At 40.0% G+C, this 23,726-nt stretch overlaps 1 protein-coding gene across 1 annotated transcript in view; it reads left to right on the forward strand.

Moving 5' to 3' along the window:
- The first annotated feature begins 5,484 nt into the window (after positions 1–5,484).
- Positions 5,485–23,726, forward strand: part of FCHO2 (FCH and mu domain containing endocytic adaptor 2) — a 148,351-nt gene continuing 130,109 nt past the window's right edge. The window contains exon 1 of the mRNA XM_049865445.1: positions 5,485–6,083. Coding sequence (XP_049721402.1) covers positions 6,051–6,083 — 33 coding nt within the window. The 5' untranslated portion in view covers positions 5,485–6,050. The remainder of the gene's footprint in view (positions 6,084–23,726) is intronic.

The raw sequence follows: 23,726 nt of genomic DNA on the forward strand, positions 1-23,726 counted from the left end.
TATATAATAAATTTCCTTGAAATTTTTATGGAATTCTTGTTAGTTAGCATCCACGCTCATTTAGAGCACCTGGGATAGGCAAAAGATAACCAAGGAACAGACTTCTTTGTGGGAAGAATTGGAAACTGATAAACATTAAACTTACAAGTTAAAAACAAACAAACAAACAAAGAAACCCACAAGTAAAAGCCCAGGGTAGATGAGTCTCTCACCTTGACCAACCTTCTTCTTTTAAAGCGCTTTTTTGCTTGAGGCTTCACTTCCCTTTCTCCGTAACACTTTGTTCATGACTCTATTGTAGTGCTAAATTAATAGTAGTTTACCACTTATTAGTTATGTGACCTTGGATAATTTATTTAACCCCCAAGAGCATATTTTCTCATCTGTAAAACTGGGATAATAATTATTTTATTTTAATCACACATGAGATAATATGTGAAAGGTGCTTTAACATGCTGAACTAAATTACAGATATAATTCTTATTTTTTTTCGAATTAACTGATCAAGACTTATTTACACACTTATGGTCTGTCTTCCCACACTAATTAGGTGCCATGAGGGCAGCAAAATTATCGGTCTTGTTCACCATTGTATCCCCAGTGTCTAGATGAGGACCTAGCTCAATATAGGTATTCAATAAATGTTTGTTAAATACAGATGAATGGGAGTCCCTGCTTCCCTTCAGTCGTCTGAGAACCTCAGGGACTTTGCTTTTTACTAGTATACCGTGTTACTGCTGAAACCTGGTGCTGGTCCATCAGTGACTCAGATCCCTGATCAGGTGTCAGTGGCTCTTTGAGTGAGACCAGGCCCACTCCCTCCGTTCTAAGCTCAGCCAAGAGTGCCTCTTGCTTGGGCTTCTGTGGTTACAATTTCTGGTTGCTCCAGACTCCACTACCCCCTAGACCCTAAAACCACTGCGCTAATAATGAAGGATACCTTCAGTTAATCCAGGGCAATTTCCTTGTGAAAAAAAAAAAAGAAAAAGCATAAATTAATTTTCTTTGAGCTTATCCTTCTGGAAGAAATATTGATTCGTTTTTTTATTTAACAAATATTCATTGGGCACCAACTATGTGCCAGGTACGCTTTCAGGCACACTATTGTTATTATTATCATCATCTCTACCAATCTCCTCATCATTAGCCTATGTTAGATTGTGAATTTCTTAAGAGCTGAGATGGTGTTTTCATTTAAATAAGTACTCAATAAAAGTAATATCTATTGCCTGAATAAATGAAAGAGAGGAAAGAATCAATAAAGACTTTGAAGAATATTAGGCCCAGTTATATTTACATTCAAACAAAAACAAAGAACAACTATTTCTATTTAAGTTGTACAGTGTTATTACATTAAAATAAATTTTTAATTTTTAATATTGCCACAATATCACCACCCTGACACGTACACATTTTTTTTTTTTTTCATTTTCCATGTTTTCTTTTGATTTTTGGCCAATTGCAGGTATACTTTTACACACTTGTAGCTTTAATGTATTTTCCATTTCATTTTCAGGTTTTCCATTTACCATTAATGACACATTTTCACATTAGCATCATTATATTTTTTATTTTATGTACTGTGATTTAGTAATTCCTCTTTTCTTACTTCTGAAACCCCTGTTAGATTCCCTGTGGTCACTAACAGTGTAAATCTCTGAACAATCTGCCAGGTGTTTTTGTACTTCTTCTGAAGACAGCAAGGTAAGGGAGCCCCTGAGAAAGTACATCTCATTCTGGAAAAAGAGGTTATGCCTCAGCAGGAAGCAGGCAGTTGATCATCCTCAGGTCCACTGAAGAGAGAAGAAAGGTACGCATGGCAAACAGTGTGAATTGAAAAGGGTGTGTGGAGGGTGATGTTTAGCTCTGTTCTGCAGTTTGATTAACATGTTTCTACCCCCTCACCCTAGCACAGCAGCCTGCCTGGGCACCATCTGCTAAGCTCTTGCTTTTCTTTCTGTTTTGCACAAAGCTTTTGCTTTCAATATGCTACTATTGAGCATGAGAAAAACAAGAAAATACCAGACTTCAGGGATCTGCCTGTTTCTCTTCTCCCTTATAGAGCTCAGGTCTTTTGCCACTTGTTACTGTCAAGTATGAGTACAGAGGACAACTATATCTGGTGCTGCTCCTTGAAGAAATTAGCAGGAAACAAGAGGGGTTTGTGAGAGCTTCTCCTCTGCCATTCTACTTTTGGAAACAAATGGAAGTACATTTGCAAAATTATATTGAATATAAATGGGAAAATGTGTTTTACTTTATAGCCAACTCTTCTGGAATAGAACTAATTTTAAGTGAAGTTATAAGGAAATGACCCTTGTGACTAAATGTTGATTACTGTGCTGTGGGCTGTGAACCCAGGACTGGAAATGGGAGGAGACTAAAATAAGAAATGAAAAGGGGAAGGTTCTCTGGATTCCTTGCCTAAGAGGTTGGGACCTGTCTTGGAGACAAGCTATATTTTGTAAACCAGGAAATGTAGATTTATTTTGCGTTAATTTCTCCTCTTATTTGTGTTAATTTCTTCTTTTACTTGCTGCCACTTTTATCGAGTTATGTTTTAACAGATCATGTGTGGTATAGGCTATGATGTAATATTTGGGCCAGAGTTCAATGGAAAGCAATAGCACCCCTGGAAACCAACATGTTGGTGGCAGGTGTAACAGAGAGAGACTCTCTGAGGAAGATGAACCTGGAGGTGGAAACAACCAAAAATTGAAGGTCATATTGTTTAGGGGAGCCAAATCTTAAATATTATTTCAATTTTATTACAAAAGGTAGTTTTGTCCTTTTAAGAAGTATGCTCAAGCCTAAAAGAATTCTTCTGAAAATATGTAATGTGAGAAAATAAAACAATGAAAATTTTACAGGCTCTAAGATCTAGAACCAATTAGGGATATGAATAAAAGAAGAATGGAGTTTTTACATATCCAAGGTTTCATCCATGTTGACGTTTCTATGGTAGGCTCAATCACTCATCCGTTCTTTCACTGAACATTCACTGAGTAGTCACACATGTAGTGATAGGTATTATAGGCACTGAGTTAAACACTGTTGTTACCTATGTCAGTTTTAATAATTTTAAAATGTGTTTGGATAAGCAAGGGCTAAGCTTGTGCGGCACAAATATTTTAAGGTATCTGGGTGAGCTACCCCTCAGGGCCTTATCTATACTCTGCCAGAGAGTATATGCATCCCTGGAAACCTCACTTCAGAGGACAGAAGCTGGCTGATACCAACCACATTCTTCTATGCTATACTCTTTCATCTGAAATTTAGTCACCTTAATGACTATTCAGTACAGAGTCCTACAACTTACCTACCAGACTTTAAAGAATATGGGGTTTGGGCTCTAATGAGCCTTACAAATACCTGAAATACACAGAGTATTTATCTTTATGGCAGGCACGCCTCTTTTATGGGACCAGAGATAAGCATGCAAATAGGCATCTCCTGTGAATACTATGCTAAATTGTACTTTTGGAACCACAAATTGAGACCCTATTATTGTTACCTGCCATTGAGTTGGTCCCCAGCTCGAGGTGACCCCAGACACAATGGAATGACATGTTGCCCAGTCTCCCTCATGGAAGCTGAGAATTCTACCATGAACCACTAATGCCTCAAATTGGGACATTCCAAAAAAAAATCAAACCCACTGCTGTCGAGTCCATACCGACTCTTGGTGACCCCAGAAGACAGAGTAGAACTGAGCCTTAGGGTTTCAAGGCTATAAATCTTTACAGAAGCAGACTGCCACGTCTTTCTCCTATGAGGGATCTGGTAGGTTCAACCTCTTAGAACCTTTTGGTTAGCTGCTTAGTGCTTTAACCACTGCACCACCAGGGCTTCTAATTGTGACACTCCAGATTTAGAGAAGGAAAATCTATACTTGACACTACTGGGGAACTATGCTTTGTTATACAAGAATCTATTGCATTCAAGCTGAGAGGATGGATTTGACAAATCAATAAGTCTTCTCTTTACCTAAGCACTTCTGCTGCTCAAATTCTACATGAAGTCCAAAATAATCTATCTCTGTTAGCAGCCATATCCCACAGACTCTCACTGCATTTGGAACCTACCTTTTGTTTTGAGGACATTAGGCAGAGATGTGAAGCTGAGTGTTTCTCTGGGACCTGAATGGTTTGGTCGTGGGAGCGTATTTAGGGTTATGGGTCGTACTGTGCCAGTGTTCAACATCAGATCATGAGTGACAGAGGCACAATATATTTCATTTTTTTAATAAGTGAATGTGTGTATGTGTGTTTGTGATATGTTGGGTTCTTTGAAGCATAGGGCCAATGATAGTGACCTGTCTTGCCTGCACCTAAGGGTGATAGTACTTAAGATATCAGGAATTTAATGGCAAACTCATTTGCAGGGTAATCTAGACAGCTGTTATCTTTTTAGTACGTCTTCCGCATCAAGAAAGATAGCACTAGGTTGATGACTTGGAAAGCGCTGTAGTATATTTCTAAGTTTGACTTTCCCCTAGACTATGTATAAATGGCATTGTTAAAAAGACTTTAAAAATACAGCTTAATGAAAGAAATAGCATTTTCCAATGTAGTCCAAACTTTTAAAAAAGCCTTTATCCTGGTAAATCTCAAATACATACAAAAATGGAGAAACTAATGTAATGAACCACCGTGTTTCCATCACCCAGCTCCAACAATTATCAACTCATGGTCAATCCTGTTTCATCTATATTCCTACTCATCCCCTCTTCCTCAGTAAATTATTTTGAAGCAAATCATAGATGTCTTATCATTACATCCTATATATCCCTAAAAGATACTCTTTAAAAGATATAGCCACAAAACCACTATCACAACCATTCCCAATTCAACACTTACTGGTTTCATCTATGTGAAAGGCACTGCACGGTTTTTACTTTGGAGGATGAAAATAATTTCCCATGAAGAAATAGTTTTATAGTGTTCATTATGTTTAAAGTTACAAGACCTGAGATGCGGTGTGCATGTACATATATAGTATAGCGTACACTAAAGCTATTTGTGGGGCTTGGCTTCAAAGGCTATAGATTCCGAACCTAGCTTTTGATAGAACTAGACTTTCCTACACTTTTGGCAAATGACCTGGTGATAGTGAACGTGAGACCTCAACAAAAGTTTAACTTTTTTTTTTTAGCTTTTGGAAAGCAAGGCGTGGGAAGAGGATTTAGTTTCTCTGTGAGGTCGAGGCATGTTAAAACTTGCTTCTTTTTCCAAAATGTACAAGTTGCTAAGAACCATGGACTCTTACGAACAAGTCCTGAAAGAGTTTTTTTTTTTTTTTAAACTGCATGGGTCAGGGAAATTCATTCCTTTCGGGTCACGTTCCTGCTCTTGGCTGTCTGGGCCGGTTTGCTCCAGGCGTGCTAGAGGTCAGGGACTCGGGCTGCTCTGGATCTCGCGCAGCTCCTGTGGCTCTCAGGCGACACTGGGCGTTTCCTCCTTTTCCGGCCTCGGAAAGTTTTGTTTTGGCTCTTAGTTCCCGGTCAAGGAAAGGCACCCTGTTAACTCGAAGTTTCTCAGCGTCGCCTCAGGTGGCTAGAGGCCAAGTTGCCTCCATTCCAGCTTGCCTAGACTTTGGTCCACTCGGGATCTTTGAAGGCCAGGGGAACTAGCCTTGTGAAGAAGGCGGGCTTCACTGCCGCCAGCCGGCCCCTCCCTAGGTTCGATTCCTGGCCAGTATCGTCACACTGCAGAGGGATCGGGCAGTCTCCCCAGTGACTCCTCAGGGACATGGTTTTCCACCACTCCCAAGAGAATACTCAAATCTAGCCGCGCCCAGGCTGGGGCGAGATGAAAGCGACCAAAACCCGGGAATAGATCCCAGGGCGCATGCGCTCAACGAGGCTGTGTAGTCCAAGTTTTCGCCCGGCGGCAGTAGCCGCTAGGTGGCGCATGCGCCCTGAAGGCTGAGGGCCGGTCACTGAGAAGAAGGCGGCGGCGGCGGCGGCGGCGCCGTGGGGGCCGGGTCCGTGTTTACACAGTGGCGGGCAAGCGGACGGGCGCGGACGCGGAACCCGGCGCGGCGGCACGATGGTCATGGCGCATTTCGTTGAGAATTTTTGGGTAAGAGAAGTATGTTGGAAATTGTGTGGGTTTCGGTGTCGGACACTGGGTGCCTGACGTCGGCCTGTGTATGCGAGGGGCGGTGGCGGCTCCCCCGGCAGGGCGAGCGTCCTTGGACCGCCTTCTTCTGGGTCCCGCCTGGCTGCGGCTCTCCCGGCCGGCTACGGGTCGTCCGGCCTGCTACGGGTCGCCGGGCGACCCGGACGCCTAGGGACGCTGCCGTGCCGGGGACGGGGGCTATCAGCGTGGTTCCACAGCCCGCGGCGAGGACGCCGAGGGGCCGCTGTTCTCCTGGGCTCAGGACAAAGCGCCGGATGGGGCGGGAGACGGGACTCGGCCCCACCGGAGGCTCCCGGCGCCGGGCGCGCTCCGCAAGGGGTGTGCGCGGCGGCTCGGACGCGAAGGACGGGCGGGCGACGCGGCCGCCTCCCGTTGCGCGCAGCCTGGGAGCGCAGGCTAGAGCCGGGTGGAAAGGCGACCAGCTGCCGTCTCGCACCACAGGCCCCCATCTTATCCCCTTTGCCCCCCACCATTTCCACGCGAAATCCCGTGCTGGGTTGGGCTGGATAAGCACTTCCTCTCGGCCTCGCAGCTCAGCTCGTTGGTCTGTGCCCAGTATTTGCCTTTGGGCCTGTTCACAAAGCATATAGAATTTGAATTTAATACAAGTGAACTGGTTGGGCTTAAATGTACTAAGACCTCGCTTTATCCCCTGCGCTCTTTCCCGTTCCTCATTCTTTCCACACCCCTCTTCTTAGTATTATATTCTCTTTTGAGAATGACTTCTCACTTTCCCTGTGGGATGTTTTTCTGCAGTTATTGTTTGTTGTAATGGCAAGTACAGTTCAGGCCATGTACAGGAAAGTAGCTTGTTTACTCACGTATTTTGGCTGAATTTTATTTTTATGTCCTGACAGTTGCAGATACTGCACTTCCATTTTAATTAAGATTTAGAAATATTTAAAGGAGAAATATTTCCGTTAGTAAGGAATGTATCCTAAATTCTTAATTCTAAGTATCTCAAGCATGGACTCGCTTGGTGATCAAATCGATTAATAGTTCTTTGTCTTAAATTTTACTCGTTTTCCAGAAGCAACATAATACTAGACATCTAGGTTGTTTTTTTTTTTTTTTTTACCATACAATAAACTTATTTAAAGTGTACAATGCAGTGGTTTTTAATATGTTCACAGAGGCGTGCAACTATCACCACAATCAATTTTAGAACAATTTTATCACTCTAGAAAGAAACCCCGTACCCATTAGCAGTCATACCCCATTTCTTTTCCCCCCAGGCCTTGGCAACCACTAATCCACTTTGTGTCTGTATAGATTTGCCTATTTTGAACATTTTGTATAAATGGAATCTCATAGTATATGGTAATTTGTGACTGCCTCCTTTCACTTAGCGTGTTTACAAGGTTCATGTTGTAGCATGAATCAGGACTTCATTCCCTTTTATTGCTGAGTAATATTCCATTGTATGTATAAAAAAAATGTATAGACCACATTTTATTTATCCATTATCAGTTTATGGACATTTGGGTTATTTCCAGTTTTTGACTGCTCAGAATAATGCTGTTATGAACATCTGTATGCAAATTTTTTGGGTGGACACGTTTTTATTTCTTTGAGGAACATGTTTTTATTTCTTTGAGGTATATAGCAAAGGAGTGGAACTGCTAGATCATAGGGTAGACTCTAACATTTTGAGAATTGCCAAACTATTCTTGAGAGTGGCTGTGCCATTTTACAAGTCCGCCAGCTATGTCTGAGGGTTCCCGTCTTTTTCATATTAGCTATCGTAGTGGGTGTGAAGAAGTAGTTCATTGTAGTTATGATTTGCAATTCCCTGATAACTAAAGATGTTGAGCATCTTTTCATGTGCTTATTGCCTGTTTATATATCTTCTTTGGAGCAATGTCTGTTCAGATTCATTGCCCGTATTTTAATTGGGTTGTCTTTTTATTATTGCGTTGTAAGGCTTTTAAATATATTCTGGTTACAAGTTTCTTATCAGATATATGGTTTGTAAATGTTTCATCTTATTCTATGGGTTGTCTTTTCACTTTCTTAATGGTGCCTTTTGAAGCAGAAGTGTTTTTGATGAACTCCAATTTATCCCTTTTCTTTGATCAGTTGTGCTTTTGTTAAAAAAAATTATTCCATTGTTGAAAATATGCAAGGAAAACATACACCAGTTTAACACCTTCTACCTGTACAAGTCAGTGACACTGATTACAGTCTTTGAGTTGTGCAGCCATTCTCACCCTCCTTTTCTGAGTTGGTCCTCTCCCTTTAACATAAACTCACTGCCCCCTAAGTTTCCTATCTAATCTTTCGAGTTGTCATTGTCAGTTTGATCCCATATAGATAGATATCACTTATGCTTTTGGTGTCCTATCTAAAACCCTTTGCCTAACCCAAGATTACAAAGATTTACTTCTATGTTTTCTTCTATTTTTATTTTTTTTCTTCTATGTGTTTTATAGTTTTAGCTCTTACGTTTAGGTTTATGATCCACTTGGAGTTAATTTTTGTGTATGGTGCAAGGAAGAGGTATAACTTCATTCTTTTGCATGTGGCTGTCCAGATGTCCCAGCACCATTTTTTTAAAAGACCACCCACCCCCCTTTGAATACTCTTGGTATCATTGTTGGAAATCAATTGATGATAAAAGAGCATTTATTTCTGGACTCTCAATTCTATTCCATTGTCCATCTTTATTACAGTGCCACACTGTTTTGATTATTGTAGCTTTGTAGTAAGTTTTGGAATGGGGAAGTATGCATCTTCCAATTCAGTTCTTCTTTTTCAAAATTGTTCTGGCTATCCAGGGTCCCTTGCATTTCTGTATGAATTTCAGGATCAGTTTGTCAATTTTAGCTATTAGGTTTTATAATTGCAATTTTTAAAAACACTTATCAAGATTGTTTACTACAAGATAATTGACGTTCTTATAAATGCTTTACATTTTTTTTGATTTATGAATGTGTTTTTGAAGTTTGCTAACTTAATTCTTAATTGCATCTTAACATTTTAAAATTGTTTTGTTTTTTGTTAATTGAGCTTTGAGCATAGCTTTGTTTGATGTTTTTGACTATTATAATAATGTTTCTGTGAACATTTTTAAAAATTTTTATTGTACTTTAAGTGAAAGTTTTACAAATCAAGTCAGTCTCTCACACAAAAACCCGTATACACCTTGCTACATACTCCCAATCGCTCTTCTCCTAATGAGACAGCCCGCTCCCTCCCTCCACTTTCTCTTTTCGTGTTCATTTCTCCAGCTTCTAATCCCCTGTACCCACTCATCTCCCCTCCAGGCAGGAGATGACAACATAAACTCAAGTTTCCCCCAGATCCAAGAAGCTCACTCCTCATCAGCATCCCTCTCCATCCCATTGTCCAGTCGAATCCATGTCTGAAGAGTTGGCTTTGGGAATGGTTCCTGTCCTGGGCCAACAGAAGTCTGGGGGCTGTGACCACCGGGGTCCTTCTAGCCTCAGTCAGGCCATTAAGTCTGGTCTTTTTATGAGAATTTGGGGTCCGCATCCCACTGGTCTCCTGCTCCCTCAGGGGTTCTCTGTTGTTTTCCCTGTCAGGGCAGTCATCGGTTGTAGCTGGGCACCATCTAGTTCTTCTGGTCTCAGGCTGATGTAGTTTCTGGTTTATGTGGCCCTTTCTGTCTGTTGGGCTCGTAATTGCCTTGTGTCCTTGGTGTTCTTCATTCTCCTTTGGTCCAGGTGGGTTGATGACCAATTGATGCATCTTAGCTGGCTGCTTGCTGCATTTAAGAGCCCAGATGCCACTCTCCAAAGTGGAATGCAGAATGTTTTCTTAATAGATTTTATTATGCCAATTGACTTAGATGTCCCTTGAAACCATGGTCCCCAAAACCCCGCCCCTGCTACACTGGCCTTCGAAACATTCAGTTTTTTCAGGAAACTGCTTTTGGTTTAATCCAGTTGTGCTGACCTCACCTGTATTGTGTGTTGTCTTTCCCGTCACCTAAAGTAGTTCTTATCTACTATCTAATTAGTGGTTACGCCTCTGCTACCCTACCTCCCTCCCCACTCTCGTAACCATCAAAGAATATTTTCTTCTCTGTTTAAACTATTTCTCGAGTTCTTATAATTGTAGTCTTATACAATATTTGTCCTTCTGCAACTGACTAATTTAACTTCAGCATGACACCTTCCAGGTTCCTCCATGTTACGAAATGTTTCACAGATTTCATCACTGTTTTTTATCAATGCGTAGTAGTCCATTGTGTGAATATATCATAATTTATCCATTCATCCGTTTATGGGCACCTTGGTTGCTTCTATCTTATTGCTGTTGTGGACAGTGCTGCAGTGAATATGGGTGTGCATATATCTGTTCGTGTAAAGGCTCTTATTTCTCTAGGATATGTTCCAAGGAGTGGGATTGCTGGATCGTATGGTAGTTTTCTTTCTAGCTTTATAAGGAAGCACCAAATCGATTTCCAAAGTGCTTGTACCATTTTACATTCCCACCAGCAGTGTGTAAGTGTTCCAGTCTCTCCACAGCCTCTCCAATGTTTATTATTTTGTGTTTTTTGGATTCATGCCAGCCTTGTTGGAGTAAGATGGAATCTGGCTGTAGTTTTGATTTGTATTCCTCTAATTTTTTTTTTTTTTCTTTAATGGCTTATGATCGTGAGCATTTCCTCATGTATCTGTTAGCTACCTGAATGTCTTCTTTGGTGAAGTGTCTGTTCATATCTTTTGCCCATTTTTTAGTTGGGTTATTTGTATTTTGGTAGTTGAGTTTGCAGTGTCCTGTAGATTTTAGAGATCAGGCGTTGATTGGAAATGTCATAGCTAAAAACGTTTTCCCAGTCTGTAGGCAATCTCTCTACTCTTTTGGTGGAGTCTTTGGATGAGCATAGGTGTTTGATTTTTAGGAGCTCCTAGTTATCTAGTTTTTCTTCTGCATTGTTAGTAATGTTTTATATACTGTTTTGCCATGTATTAGGGCTTTTAGCGTTGTCCCTATTTTTTCTTCCATAATCTTTATTATTTTAAATTTTATATTTAGGTCTTTGATCCATTTTGAGCTCGTTTTTGTGCATGGTGTGAGGTATGGGTCTTGTTTCATTTTTTTGCAGATGGATATACAGTTATTCCAGCAGCATTTGTTAAAAAGATTGTCTTTTCCCCATTTAACTGCTTTGGGGCTATTGTCAAATATCAGTTGCTCATATGTGGATGGATTTATGTCTGGAGTCTCAATTCTGTTCCAGTGGTCTATGTATCTGTTGTTTTCCCAGTACCAGGCTGTTCTGACTACTGTGGCGGAATAATAGATTCTAAAATCAGGTAGAGTAAGGCCTCCCACTTTGTTCTTCTTTTTCAGTAATGCTTTTCTTATCCGGGGCCTCTTTCCCTTGCATATGAGGTTGGTGATTTGTTTCTCCATCTCATTAAAAAATGTCGTTGGAATTTGGATCAGAATTGTTTTAAATCTATAGATCGCTTTTGGTAGAGTAGACAGTTTTATAATGTTAAGTTTTCCTATCCATGAGCAAGGTATGTTTTTCCACTTATGTAGGCCTGTTTTGGCTTCTTGCAGAAGTGTACTGTAGTTTTCTTTGTATAAATCTTTTACATCTCTGGTAAGATTTATTCCTAAGTATTGTATCTTCTTGGGGGCTACTGTAAATGGTATTGATTTGGTGGTTTCCTCTTCAGTGTTCTTTTTGTTGGTGTAGAGGAATCCAGCTGATTTTTGTATGTTTGTCTTGTATCCTGATACTTTGCTGAACTCTTCTATTAGTTTCAGTAGTTTTCTGGAGGATTCCTTAGGGTTTTCTGTGTATAAGATCATGTCATCTGCAAATAGAGATACTTTTACTTCTTCCTTGCCAGTCTGGATGCCCTTTATTTCTTTATGTAGCCTAATTGCTCTGGCTAGGACCACCAACACAGTGTTGGATAAGAATGGTGATAAGGGCGTCTTGTCCGATTCCTGTTCTTGAGGGGAATGCTTTCAGGCTCTCTCCATTTAGGATGATGTTGGCTATTGGGTTTGTATAAATGCCCTTTATTACGTTGAGGAATTTTCCTTCTATTCCTATTTTGCTGAAGGTTTTTATCATGGATGGGAGTTGAACTTTGTCAGACGCCTTTTCTGCATCAATTGATAAAATCATGTGATTCTTGTCTTTTGTTTTGTTTATATGATGGATTCCATTAATTGTTTTTCTAATGTTGAACCATCCCTGGTATGAATCCCACTTGGTCATGGTGAATTATTTTTTTGATATGTTATCGAATTCTGTTGGTTAGAATTTCGTTGAGGATTTTTGCATCTGAGGGATATAGGTCTGTGATTTTCTTTTTTTGTGGTGTCTCTACCTGGTTTTGGTATCAGGGATATGCTGGCTTCATAGAATGAGTTTGGTAATATTCCGTCCTTTTCTATGGTCTGAAATACCTTTAGTAGTAGTGGTGTTAACTCTTCTCTGAAAGTTTGGTAGAACTCTGCAGTGAAGCTGTGCGGGCCAGGGCTTTTTTTTTTGTTGGGAGTTTTTTGATTACTTTTTCAGTCTCTTCTTTTGTTATGGGTCTATTTAGTTCTACCTCTTTGTATTAGTTTGGTTAGGTAGTGTGTTCCTAGGAATTCATCCATTTCTTCTAGGTTTTCAAATTTGTTAGAATACAGTTTTTCATAGTAATCTGATATGATTCTTTTAATTTCAGTTGAGTCTGCTATAATATTGCCCATCTCATTTCTTATTTGGGTTATTTGCTTCCTCTCCTGTTTTTCTTTTGTCAGTTTGTCCAGTGGTTTATCAATTTGTTTTTTTTTTTTTTAGAGAACCAGCTTTTGGTCTTGTTAATTCTTTCAGTTGTTTTCCTGTTCTCTATTTCATTTAGTTCTGCTCTAATTTTTATTATTTGTTTTCTTTTGGTGCCTGTGGGTTTCTTTTGTTGCTCTCTTTGTTCAAGTCGTAGGGATAAATCTTTGATTTTGGCCCTTTCTTCTTTTTGTATGTGTGCATTTATTGGTATAAATTGACCTCTGAGCACTGCTTTCGCTGTGTCCTAAAGGTTCTGATAGGAAGTGTTTTCATTCTCACTGGATTCTATGAATTTCATTATTCCATCCTTAATGTCTTCTATAATCCAGTCTTTTTTGAGCAGGGTGTTGTTCACTTTCTAAGTGTTTGATTTCTTTTCCCTGCTTTTTCTGTTATTGATTTCTACTTTTGTGGCCTTATGGTCAAAGAAGATGCTTTGTAATATTTCAGCGTTGTGGATTCTGCTAAGGCTTGCTTTATGACCTAATATGTGGTCTGTTCTAGAGAATGTTCCATGTGCACTAGAAAAGAAAGTGTACTTGGCTGCTGTTGGGTGGAGTGTTCTGTATATGTCTACGAGGTCAATTTGGTTGATTGTAGCGTTTAGATCTTCCCGTGTCTTCATTGAGCTTCTTTCTGGATGTCCTGTCGTTCACTGAAAGTGGTGTGTTGAAGTCACCTACTATTATTGTGGAGCTGTCTATCTCACTTTTCAGTGCTGATAGAGTTTGTTTTATGTATCTTGCAGCCCTGTCATTGGGTGCATAAATATTTAATATGGTTGTATCTTCTTGGTGTATTGTCCCTTTAATCATTAGTGTCCTTCCTTATCCTTTCTGATGGATTTAACTTTAAAGTCTATTTTGTCAGAAATTAATATTGCCCCTCCTGCTCTTTTTTGATTGTTGTTTGCTTGGTACATTTTTTTCCATCCTTTGAGTTTTAGTTTGTTTTTGTCTCTAAGTCTAAGGTGTGTCTCTTGTAGGCAGCATATAGATGGATTGTGTTATTTAATCCATTCTGTCACTGTCAGTCTCTGTATTGGTGCATTTAGTCCATTTACATTCAGTGTAATTATGGATAGGTGTGAATTTAGTACCATCATTTTGATGTCTTTTTGTGTGTGTTGTTGACAGTTCCTTCTTCTCACTTAATTTTGTGTGCTGAGTAGATTATCTTTATATATTGTCCTTTCCTCACATTCGTTTTTGTTGATTTTGTTTCTGTTGAGTCTCTGTTTTTTTTTTTTTTTTGTATTTTATTTTGATGTGTAGGATAGTTTGTCTCCTTTGTGGTTACCTTATTATTTACCCCTATTTTCTAAACTTAACCCAAACTTTTATTTCTTTGTATTGCCTTGTTTTTCTCTCCATATGGAAGATCTATGACTGTTTCTTAGTCCCTCTTTATTTTTTTAATGTTGTCGTCTTTTACATAATAACATTGCTGTTTCCCTGTTTTGAACGTTTTTTTATCTAGGTTTATTTTTGTGATTTCCCTGTCTCGGTTAACTTCTGATTGCTCTGCCCAGTGTTCCAGTCTTGGGTTGATAGCTGATATTATTGATTTTCTAACCAAAGAACTCCCTTTAGTATTTCTTGTAGTTTTGGTTTGGTTTTTACGAATTCTCTAGACTTTTCTTTATCTGGAAATGTCCTAATTTCACCTGCATTTTTGAGAGAGTTTTGCTAGATATAAGATTCTTGGCTGGCAATTTTTTTGCTTCACGTTTTTGTATGAGTCATCCCATTGCCTTCTTGCCTGCATGGTTTCTGCCGAGTAGTCCAAGCTTATTCTTATTGGCTCTCCTTTGTAGGTGATTTTTCGTTTATCCCTAGCTGCTCTTAAAATTCTCTCTTTATCTTTTGCTTTGGCAGGGTTGATTATAATGTCTTGTTGACTTTCTTTTAAAATCTACCTAATGTGGAGTTCGATGAGCATCTTGAATAGATATCTTCTCATCTTTCACGGTATCAGGGAAGCTTTCTGCCAACAAATCTCCAACAGTTCTCTTTGTAGTTTCTGTTATCCCTCCTTGTTCTGGTACTCCAATCACTCATAGGTTACTTCTCTTGATAGAGTCCCACATTATTCTTAAGTTTTCTTCATTTTTTAAAATTCTTTTATCTGATTTTTCTTCAAATATATTAGTCCCAAGTGCTTTATCTTTAAGTTCAGAAATTCTGCCTTCCACTTGCTCGGTTCTGCTTCTCTGACTTTCTGTTGAGTTGTCTACTTCTTCAGTTTTATTGTTAATCTTTTGAATTTCTGATTGGTGTCTGTTTATGGATTTTTCTAGCTTATTAAATTTTTCATTGTGTTCCTGAATAATCTTCTTAATTTCTTCAATTGCTTTATCTTTGTGTTCCTTGGCTTTTTCTGTGTATTGCCTCATTTCCTTCCTGATGTCTTGAAGGGCTCTGTATATTAATCTTATGTACTCTGTCTCTGGTAATTCCAGGAATGCACTTTCATCTAGAAGATCCCTTGATTCTTTGTTTTGAGAGCTTGTTGAGGTGATCAGGGTCTGTTTCTTTATGTGACTTGGTATTGACTGTTGTCTCTGAGCCATCTATAAGTTATTGTATTAGTGTATTTTATGTTTGCTTACCGTGTGGTAGCTTCTGCTTTGTTTTGTTTTGATATGATATGCCCAAATGGGTTGCTTGAGTGAGCCGGCTTGGTTATTTTTGCCTTTGGAGCTCTGACATTCTGTCCCCAGATGTCTAGAGCTGTTACCAGGAACATCAGTCTAGGAGTCCATTCAGTTTTCTTGTATGAATTCAGCTCAGGTTTCCAGGTAGCTAATTATTAAGTGTGTGGTACAGGCTCTGTCCTACAGTCTTAGAGGGGCAGGGGTGATTGGTATAGGTACCAGTATCCGGTTGCAGAAGGGAGTCATACTCTGAACAAGTTAGGGGCCTGAGAATTTTCCCCCATGTGTCTCTGAGGAAAGTGTGTCCATGTTCCCTAGAGTGTACAGGTGGGTGCGTTCTGCAGGCAGACCACGGGCACCCAATGTTTTTGGTTATACAGACTCGGAGGTACCAGTTATCCTTGGACCCCTGTCACGGGTGGCTGGGTGACTGGAGTGGAGCCACCAGTCCTTAGATCCCTGATGTGGGTAGGTGAGGACCCTGTTTAATTGGCAAAGCAATGACAAACCTGAAACACCCACCTCTCTGCCACATGGCTGACATGGTTCAAGTCTACCAACAAGGGCCTATTCTCCTGAAATAGGCCCACACAGGTCCCTGCAGAGGGGAAAAGTACTAAAAGTCCATGGACCGTTTATGCCTGGACAGGAACTGCTTCTATCCTGAGCTCCCCCGGTTAGTGAAGCTGGCAAATTGTCTTTTCCTCAAATTGCAAATTTATTTCTTCTCCAAGGCTGGGAGGATGGCTCTAGGTGCTTAACAGGGCCTATCTCAGGCCCAGGGAAATCAGCCGGTGAAGCCGGCTGGAGTGGAGGGGGGACCACAGTAAAATATGCCCCAAGTACTTAGCTTTTGCTGAGAGCCCTGTTCTCTGGTTCTGGAGCTGTGAGTAGGCTGTGTGGCTGGCTGCTTCTCCCTGAGGAACTGCGGCTGAACGCTAGTACCAGCCCGCTGCTGCTGCTCTGGGGAATGGTGCCTGAGGGCTCCCCACGGTTCACGTCGGGTAACTCCTCTCTGCTTCTGAACCATCTCTTCTTCCCCCTGGCCCTCAGTTCATTTTCTAAGCTTGCCTTTGATGTTCAGGGCTCCTAGCTTGTCGTAAATATACTCATTTCACTTGTTTTTTCGAGTCTTGGTTGTAAGAGGGCTCGCTGGAAGCGTCTGTCTGTTCCACTGTCTTGGGTCCGCCTTCTTCTATGAACATTTTTATACAAGTGTTTGTGTGTCCATATTACTAAAGGAATGAGGATAATCTTTGATATCCAAAATCTAGAGAGCATTCCAAAATCTAACTAATGTTTCAGTATTTGCATTCACTTCCATTAAATATTGTATTAGAACAGAACTTGAGTACAGATAGTAAAATAGACTGCATTTTATTTTATTTTCTGCCTGAAATTGGGGCTGAAATCTCTAAGTTGGAGCTTAAAAAATTCTAAAGGAGGGCTAAATGGGCTAGAAGAATGTAGGAGCTAACTACATAACCAGCTTCTGAGAATTTGATAGTTGTCTTTTTATAGACAACTTGGATTTTATGTATTTCAGGATAATTTTTAAAACAATTCCTTCAAATAAAAAATTCATAGTATTGATTTCACTTTTCTCCTGGTGTTTAAAGTGGCACTGTCAAAGTGAAATGAAACTAACAAGGTGAGGTAATGGGAGCCCTTGAAATTTTAGGTTTGTAACAAAACAGCCTATTAATTCCACCATCCCCCCTCCCCATATATAGGTAAGCTTTTTCATTGTGCATTTGTTAGAGGAAAGTTTAAATCATTCAAACCCCCTTCAAGTTCTTTTAAAAACAACACATCCTGCCCTTTTCTTTATAGTTTTTCTTAACTAAAACTATATGCTGTTATAAATCCTTAATGCTATACTCTGAAGAGAAAAATGTATTAAAAACTTTCTACTCAACAGGTGTTTTGTTGCCAGTAAGTCGGTTCTTGCCACAAAGTATTGTGCCATTGATAAATAAGCTGAAAATGTTCTTATTTTCTAATAAAATTGGACAGCAGAAATAATCTTGATAGCGGAAATCCACACTGCTACCTTTTATTCATACAAACAGTTGTTAGCCCTTCAGAAGATTATGTAATTAAAGAAAAGTATAGCCTTGAAGTTATCTCCATCAACTTTGTACTATAGTAATTAAAATTGCTTTGCATTTTTATGTAATGCCAAATTATTTAAAAATTAGAAAAAGAATGTATTTCATAGGTGATAATTATTTAAGAGAAAACAAAGTAAGCATGCTTGAATTGATTACCTTATAAACCTTATTTTATGTAATAATCTCCATCAGTATGCGTGTGTTTATATATGTGTGTGTATATATATAAAAATATATATATTTTTTATATATAAATGTTTACCATGTTATCTGTATGTACACACACACACACATCCCTACTCACTTATTGGCCATCTTGTTATCTGACATTTCGCGTTTACGCCAATAGTAAAAAATCTACTATTGAACTACTTTTTGTATTAACGAGGTGGTGGGCTTGGTGGCAACAGCTGCTGAGTATCCCTTCCGCAAGGAGGGCCTCTGGGAAGCTGGGCTGTGCTGCCCCTCACCCTCCATTTCCTCCTGCAGGCAGGGGTGTTGTGTCCAGCTGCTGTATGGGCTGCCCTCTTCTGTGGTAATGGCCTGTGGGTGGACGTGCGGGCAGCACCAGGCCAGTGAATGCCTGTCAGGGTTCACAGCTCCTATGCAACCTGAGGCCCTGCAGCTCAAAATTGCTATGGGATGGGAAAGGAGGGAAGAAAGAAGCATTGGAGAGGGTGTTTGGAAGAAATGTGTGCAAGTTTAATGACATCACAAAGTGAGTGGAACTGGACCTGGAGCCTCCATTTTGGTGGGGCTGGATGAGTGGCCAGGCTCCCAGCACAACAGTGACTTGCCAGGCCTGGAGGGCAGAGCATAGTTTGAATACAGGGCTTGCAGGAGTGGGAGAGGAGCCCTGGAGGTAGCTCCCTGAGGGAAGCTCTGACCCTGCACAGGTGGAGGGTCAAGTGTGGAAGTGTGGAAAGAGGGCTGTGGGCCCTCCAGTCACGCAGCCGGGCTTTAAACAGCTTTATCTTCTCTAGCTGGACTCCTCACAGTGATGAGCCCATCAATAAATTTTAGCTGTAAAGGTCTAATCTCTAAAATCTACAAGAGAATCCAACACTCCTACAACAAAAAGACAAATAACCCAATTAAAAAATGGGCAGAGGAGCAGACACTTCACCAAAGCAGATATTCAGGTGGCCAACAGACACATGAAGAAATGCTCCGAATCACTAGCCATTAGAAAAATGCAAGTCAAAACCACAGTGAGATACCATCTTACCCTGGCATTACTGGTACAAATCAAAAAAAAAAAAAGGAAATAACAAATGTTGGAGATGCTGTGGGGAGATCGGAACTCTTATGCACTGCTGGTGGGAATGCAAAATGATACAAACAATTTTGGAAAATGATATGGTGCTGCCTTAGAAAGCTAGAAATAGAAATACCATGTGATCCAGCAATCCCACTCGTAGGAATATATCCTAGAGAAATAAGAGTAGTCACACGGATAGACATATGTACACCCATGTTCATTGCAGCATTGTTCACAATAGCGAAAAGATGGAAACAACCTAGATGCCCATTAATAGTTGAATGGATAAATAAACTATGGTACATACACACAATGGAGTATGACGCAATGATAAAGAACAATAACGAACCTGTGAAGCATCTCACAACATGGGTGAATTTGGTTTTTTTAATGCTGGGTGAAGTAAATTAATCACAAAAGGACAAATATTGTATGAGGCCATTCCTGTAAAAACTCATGAAAAGGTTTATGCACAAAAAGAAACAATCTTTGATGGTTATGAGGCAGGGGAGGGATGGGGATAGAAAAACACTAAATGGACAATAGTTAAGTGGTAACTTTGGTGAAGGTTAAGACAGTATACAATATTGGGGAAGCCAGCACAACTTGTACAAGGCAAGGTCGTGGAAACACCGTAGACACATCCAAGCTCACTGAGGGACCGAATTGCTGGGCTGAGGGCTGTGGGGACCATGTCTTGGGGGACATCTAGCTCAACTGGCATAACATAGTTTATAAAAAAAATGTTCCACATTCTACTTTGGCGAGTAGCATCTAGGGTCTTAAAAGCCTGTGAGTGGCCATTTAGGATACTCCACTGGTCTCACCCCTTTGGGAGCGAGGAAGAATGAAGAAAACTAAAGATAAAAGGGAAAGATTAGTCCAGAGGACTAATGGACCACATCTACCACAGCCTCCATCAGACTGAGTCCAGTACAACTAGATGGTACCCGGCTACCACCACTGACTGCTCTGACAGGGATCATAATAGGGGGCCCTGACAGAGCTGGAGAAAAATGTAGAAGATAATTCTAACTCAAGAAGAAAGACCAGACTTGCTGGCCTGACAGAGATGGGAGAAACCCTGAGAGTATGGCCCTGGAACACCCTTTCACCTCGGTGGTGAAGTCACTCCTAGGGTTCACCCTTCAGCCAGGGATTGGATAGGCCCATGGAACAAGATGAGACAGGAAGGGCGCACCAGCCCAGGGGCAAGGACTAGAAGGCAGGAGGGAACAGGAGAGGTGGTGATACAGAACCCAAGGTTGAAAAGGGAGAGTGTTGACACGTTGTGGGGTTGCTAACCATTGTCATAAAACGATATGTGTACTGTTTAATGAGAAACTAGTTTGTTCAGTAAACCTTCATCTAAAGTACAATAAAGAAAAAACAAAACAAAAAAATAAATTTTAGCTGTTGTTATTTCTGTGGTCATATTTTCTAAATAAAAGTCAAGCAAATGGACGGTCTGAAACAAAACAAAACAAAATCTCCATTTTCACAGAATGCTGATACTTGCATAGCTACCAGATCTTTGGAACCTAATCATGTTGTATATATAGCATAAAAAACATTCACCGAAGGACCCCAAGTATTCTTTTGCATACGTCGTGTTGAATGAACTGACATCACCACCATTTTAGTTAGATGACTTTACTAGAGATTATCTCCATGGGGGCATTGGTGGCTCAGTGGTGGAATTCTAGCCTTGCATGCTGGAGGCCCGGGTTCTCTTCTTATGGAGACTTGGGTACTTTTTTCAATCAGTGCATCTCAAGTGCTGCCACCACTTACCTGTCAGTGGAGTCTTGCATGTTGCTGTGATGCTAGATAGGCTTCAGTGGAGCTTCCAGACTAAGATGAAATAGGAAGAAAAGCCAGATGATTTATTTCTGAAAATCCGTCAGTGTAAACCCTGGTTCTCATACAATGGATCACAGTAGTTCAGTCCACAACCTATCCTGATGGTAGAGCAGGACTGGGCAGTGTTTTGTTCCATTGTGTATGGCATCGCCGTGAGTTGGGGCTGACTATGGCAGCTAACAACAGCATCCCCAGTCAGCACATCAAAAAATGAATGAAGAACAATTATCTTAGGTACTTTTTTCCTTATTTCTCTGACTGCTAACTGGTACAGAAGTCTCATTCCATTTGTCTATTGGTTTCACTGGTATTATTATGCTTCAGTGGAGCAGGGTTACATATCCGAAAACTGACCTGTCATTCCATGGATAAAACTAAGAGGATTAAAATGGTTTTTAAAAATCTGTAGTTGCTATTACTAGGACTTGGAATGCAGAGCATTATTACATTATTACAGGACTTGGAATGCAGAGCATTATTACAGAGTGTTATTATCTAATCTAAATTTAGTTGGAATTGACTTGAAGGCAGCTGACTTAGATAAAAGACTAACAACCACACACACACACACATATGCACACACTCATTGGGGTTGTTTATCCATATGAAAATAAAAATAGTATCTTTAGAAAATTTAGTTGAAGCAACTATAAAGGCCTAGAATATAGGCTGTCTTTTTATTACTTGAAATTTCCAAATATCATAGGTAGGGATGTATGCATGCTTAGGATATAATCTCATCAGATGATATATTTAAAAAAAAAAACAAAACTGTGTACATATATATTAATTAACAGGTTTGTAAAATTTATATGGCTCAAAATTCAAAAGATAAGAGGACAAATACAGTATAACAGCTCCACTCTTTTTTTCAGCCATCAGGCTCTCCCCAGAAGCAATCACTGTTAGCAGTTTTTCATGTTGCTTTCCAAAGTATATATATACAAACAAATAACATACACTAAGTTAAAATGTATTGTTACATAATTGTTAGTCATGCCAAAATTATTTTCAAGAGACCGCCTATGAAAATGCAAACTACAGGTTCATCTAATTGGTTCAAGTAGATTTGATAGGTTGACATTATAAAATTACAGCATTTTAGATGTCACTAAAATTTGTTGCGAGACCCTTAGGGGTTTTTTTTGTTGTTGTTCTGGGGGGGGGGTTGTTTTGTGTGTTTGCCTTAATACAGAAATTTGGAAGTGAAAAATTGATACTGACTTAGTCTGCATAAGTTCACTTCAGGGAGAAGATTTTATAGCATTGAATATGAAAAGGATAAAAATTTGACATCTGGGTTCTTTTCAGGCCCCACGCATTGAATCCTAAATGCTCTAATCCTTGTAGAACTTTTAAAATTATGTAGGTAAACAACATTGGAAAAAAGTTACGCTGCTCATTTGGTTAGCATAGGCCCTTATGGAAGGAGTTTTTCAAGTCATGGGATATCTCCTGAGATTATCCATCCTGATTTCATAATTCTAGAGTGGTTAACTGAAGTACCCTAAGAAATCCCATATGGATATATGGTGCCATGAACACTTACAAAGGAACAGGAATACAAGTTTGGCTGTCAAGTATGCAAAAATTAAAGAATATTGGAGTTGGAAGAAATTTAGTAACCACTTGGTCCTCTAAGATAAGTATAAACCAGTCAGATGTGGGGAGAAACAAAAAAGTACGTATGGTGCAGTGAATTACTTAATATGGCCCTTCTAACCATAGTCTTTGTAACTCCCACCAAATGACTGGATGGGACTATGCAAATGAGAAGCTTGGCTTACCAAGCGGATTGAATAGCTTGCTAATGTAAATAAGGTTCATGGCACCCTTGTGGGGATGGGACCCTGTGAATGAGGTATATGGAACCCAGTGAGGGGATTGTTCAGTTTTGCTGTCCCGCTAGGCTTAGAGGGAGACATAGAGCGAGAGAGAAAGAGGAGCTGTAACACGGAAGATAGAGACAATGGCACAACAGTTGTAAGAGCAATAGCGGTGAACGAGGAGACTGGCAGGAGACAGCACGGTGGGGCTTGCCACTTGCCAACCCGTGGAGCCAAGAGTTGTAACACTTGCCCCAGAAGGCCCCCAGCAGGGCCTGGTGACAGAGAGCAAAAAGAAGCTGTCCTGATTGAGGAATTGCATCCTGAGTTGTTACTATTACTTTCAATTTGATCCCGATCCCGAGTTGTACCCTGTCACTTCCCTAATAAACCACTTAACTGTAAGTATGGTACGTGAGTTCCAAAGATGGGAGGGAGAGTACTGAGGGGAAGACGAGTAGTTGATGTTAGAGACGATGGAGTGGTACAGCAGTTTGGAAAAGTTGGACATTAGGACATCTTTAACTTCCACCTCGCAGGAATGAACTCTATGCTGATCCTTATAAAATAAATGATTGATTTAGTACAACAGCAACTTGGACCTGTAATTATATCTATTAGTAAAAGTGCTAGAGGATGTTTCTGGAGTGGCCAGTGTCAGGATTAAATTGGGAAGTGAACTATGTGATGAAGTAGAGGAGATATTCGTACTCCTGGATGGAACTGCAGGAGTAAAAGTCATAGAAGGTATAAGCATATTTGCTTGACTTTAAGGAAAACGTAGGAAGGTACACCACAAGTAAAGCAAATTGGTAGAGGTGGGGACTTAAAACCAAGGAGAGTGAATTTTTAGTTGGTTGAAACAACAGCTAGCAACGACTGTTCTGCTTTTAAATTATAACCATTATTGTGTGATAGGTAAAACTCACAAGAATACAGTAGAAAATAAAAATTACCTATAGCTTGCTTCCTTTAAGGTTTTTTTTTTTTTACATAAATACAAGATTAAAAATGGGTTCTACTATATAATTTCATTTCTTGGTATTTGCAGTTGATTTTACCATCATGCACTTTTCTCATGTGCTGATTTTTTG

Source organism: Elephas maximus, chromosome 2, assembly GCF_024166365.1.
Source record: "Elephas maximus indicus isolate mEleMax1 chromosome 2, mEleMax1 primary haplotype, whole genome shotgun sequence".
Taxonomy (NCBI): Eukaryota; Metazoa; Chordata; class Mammalia; order Proboscidea; family Elephantidae; genus Elephas; species Elephas maximus.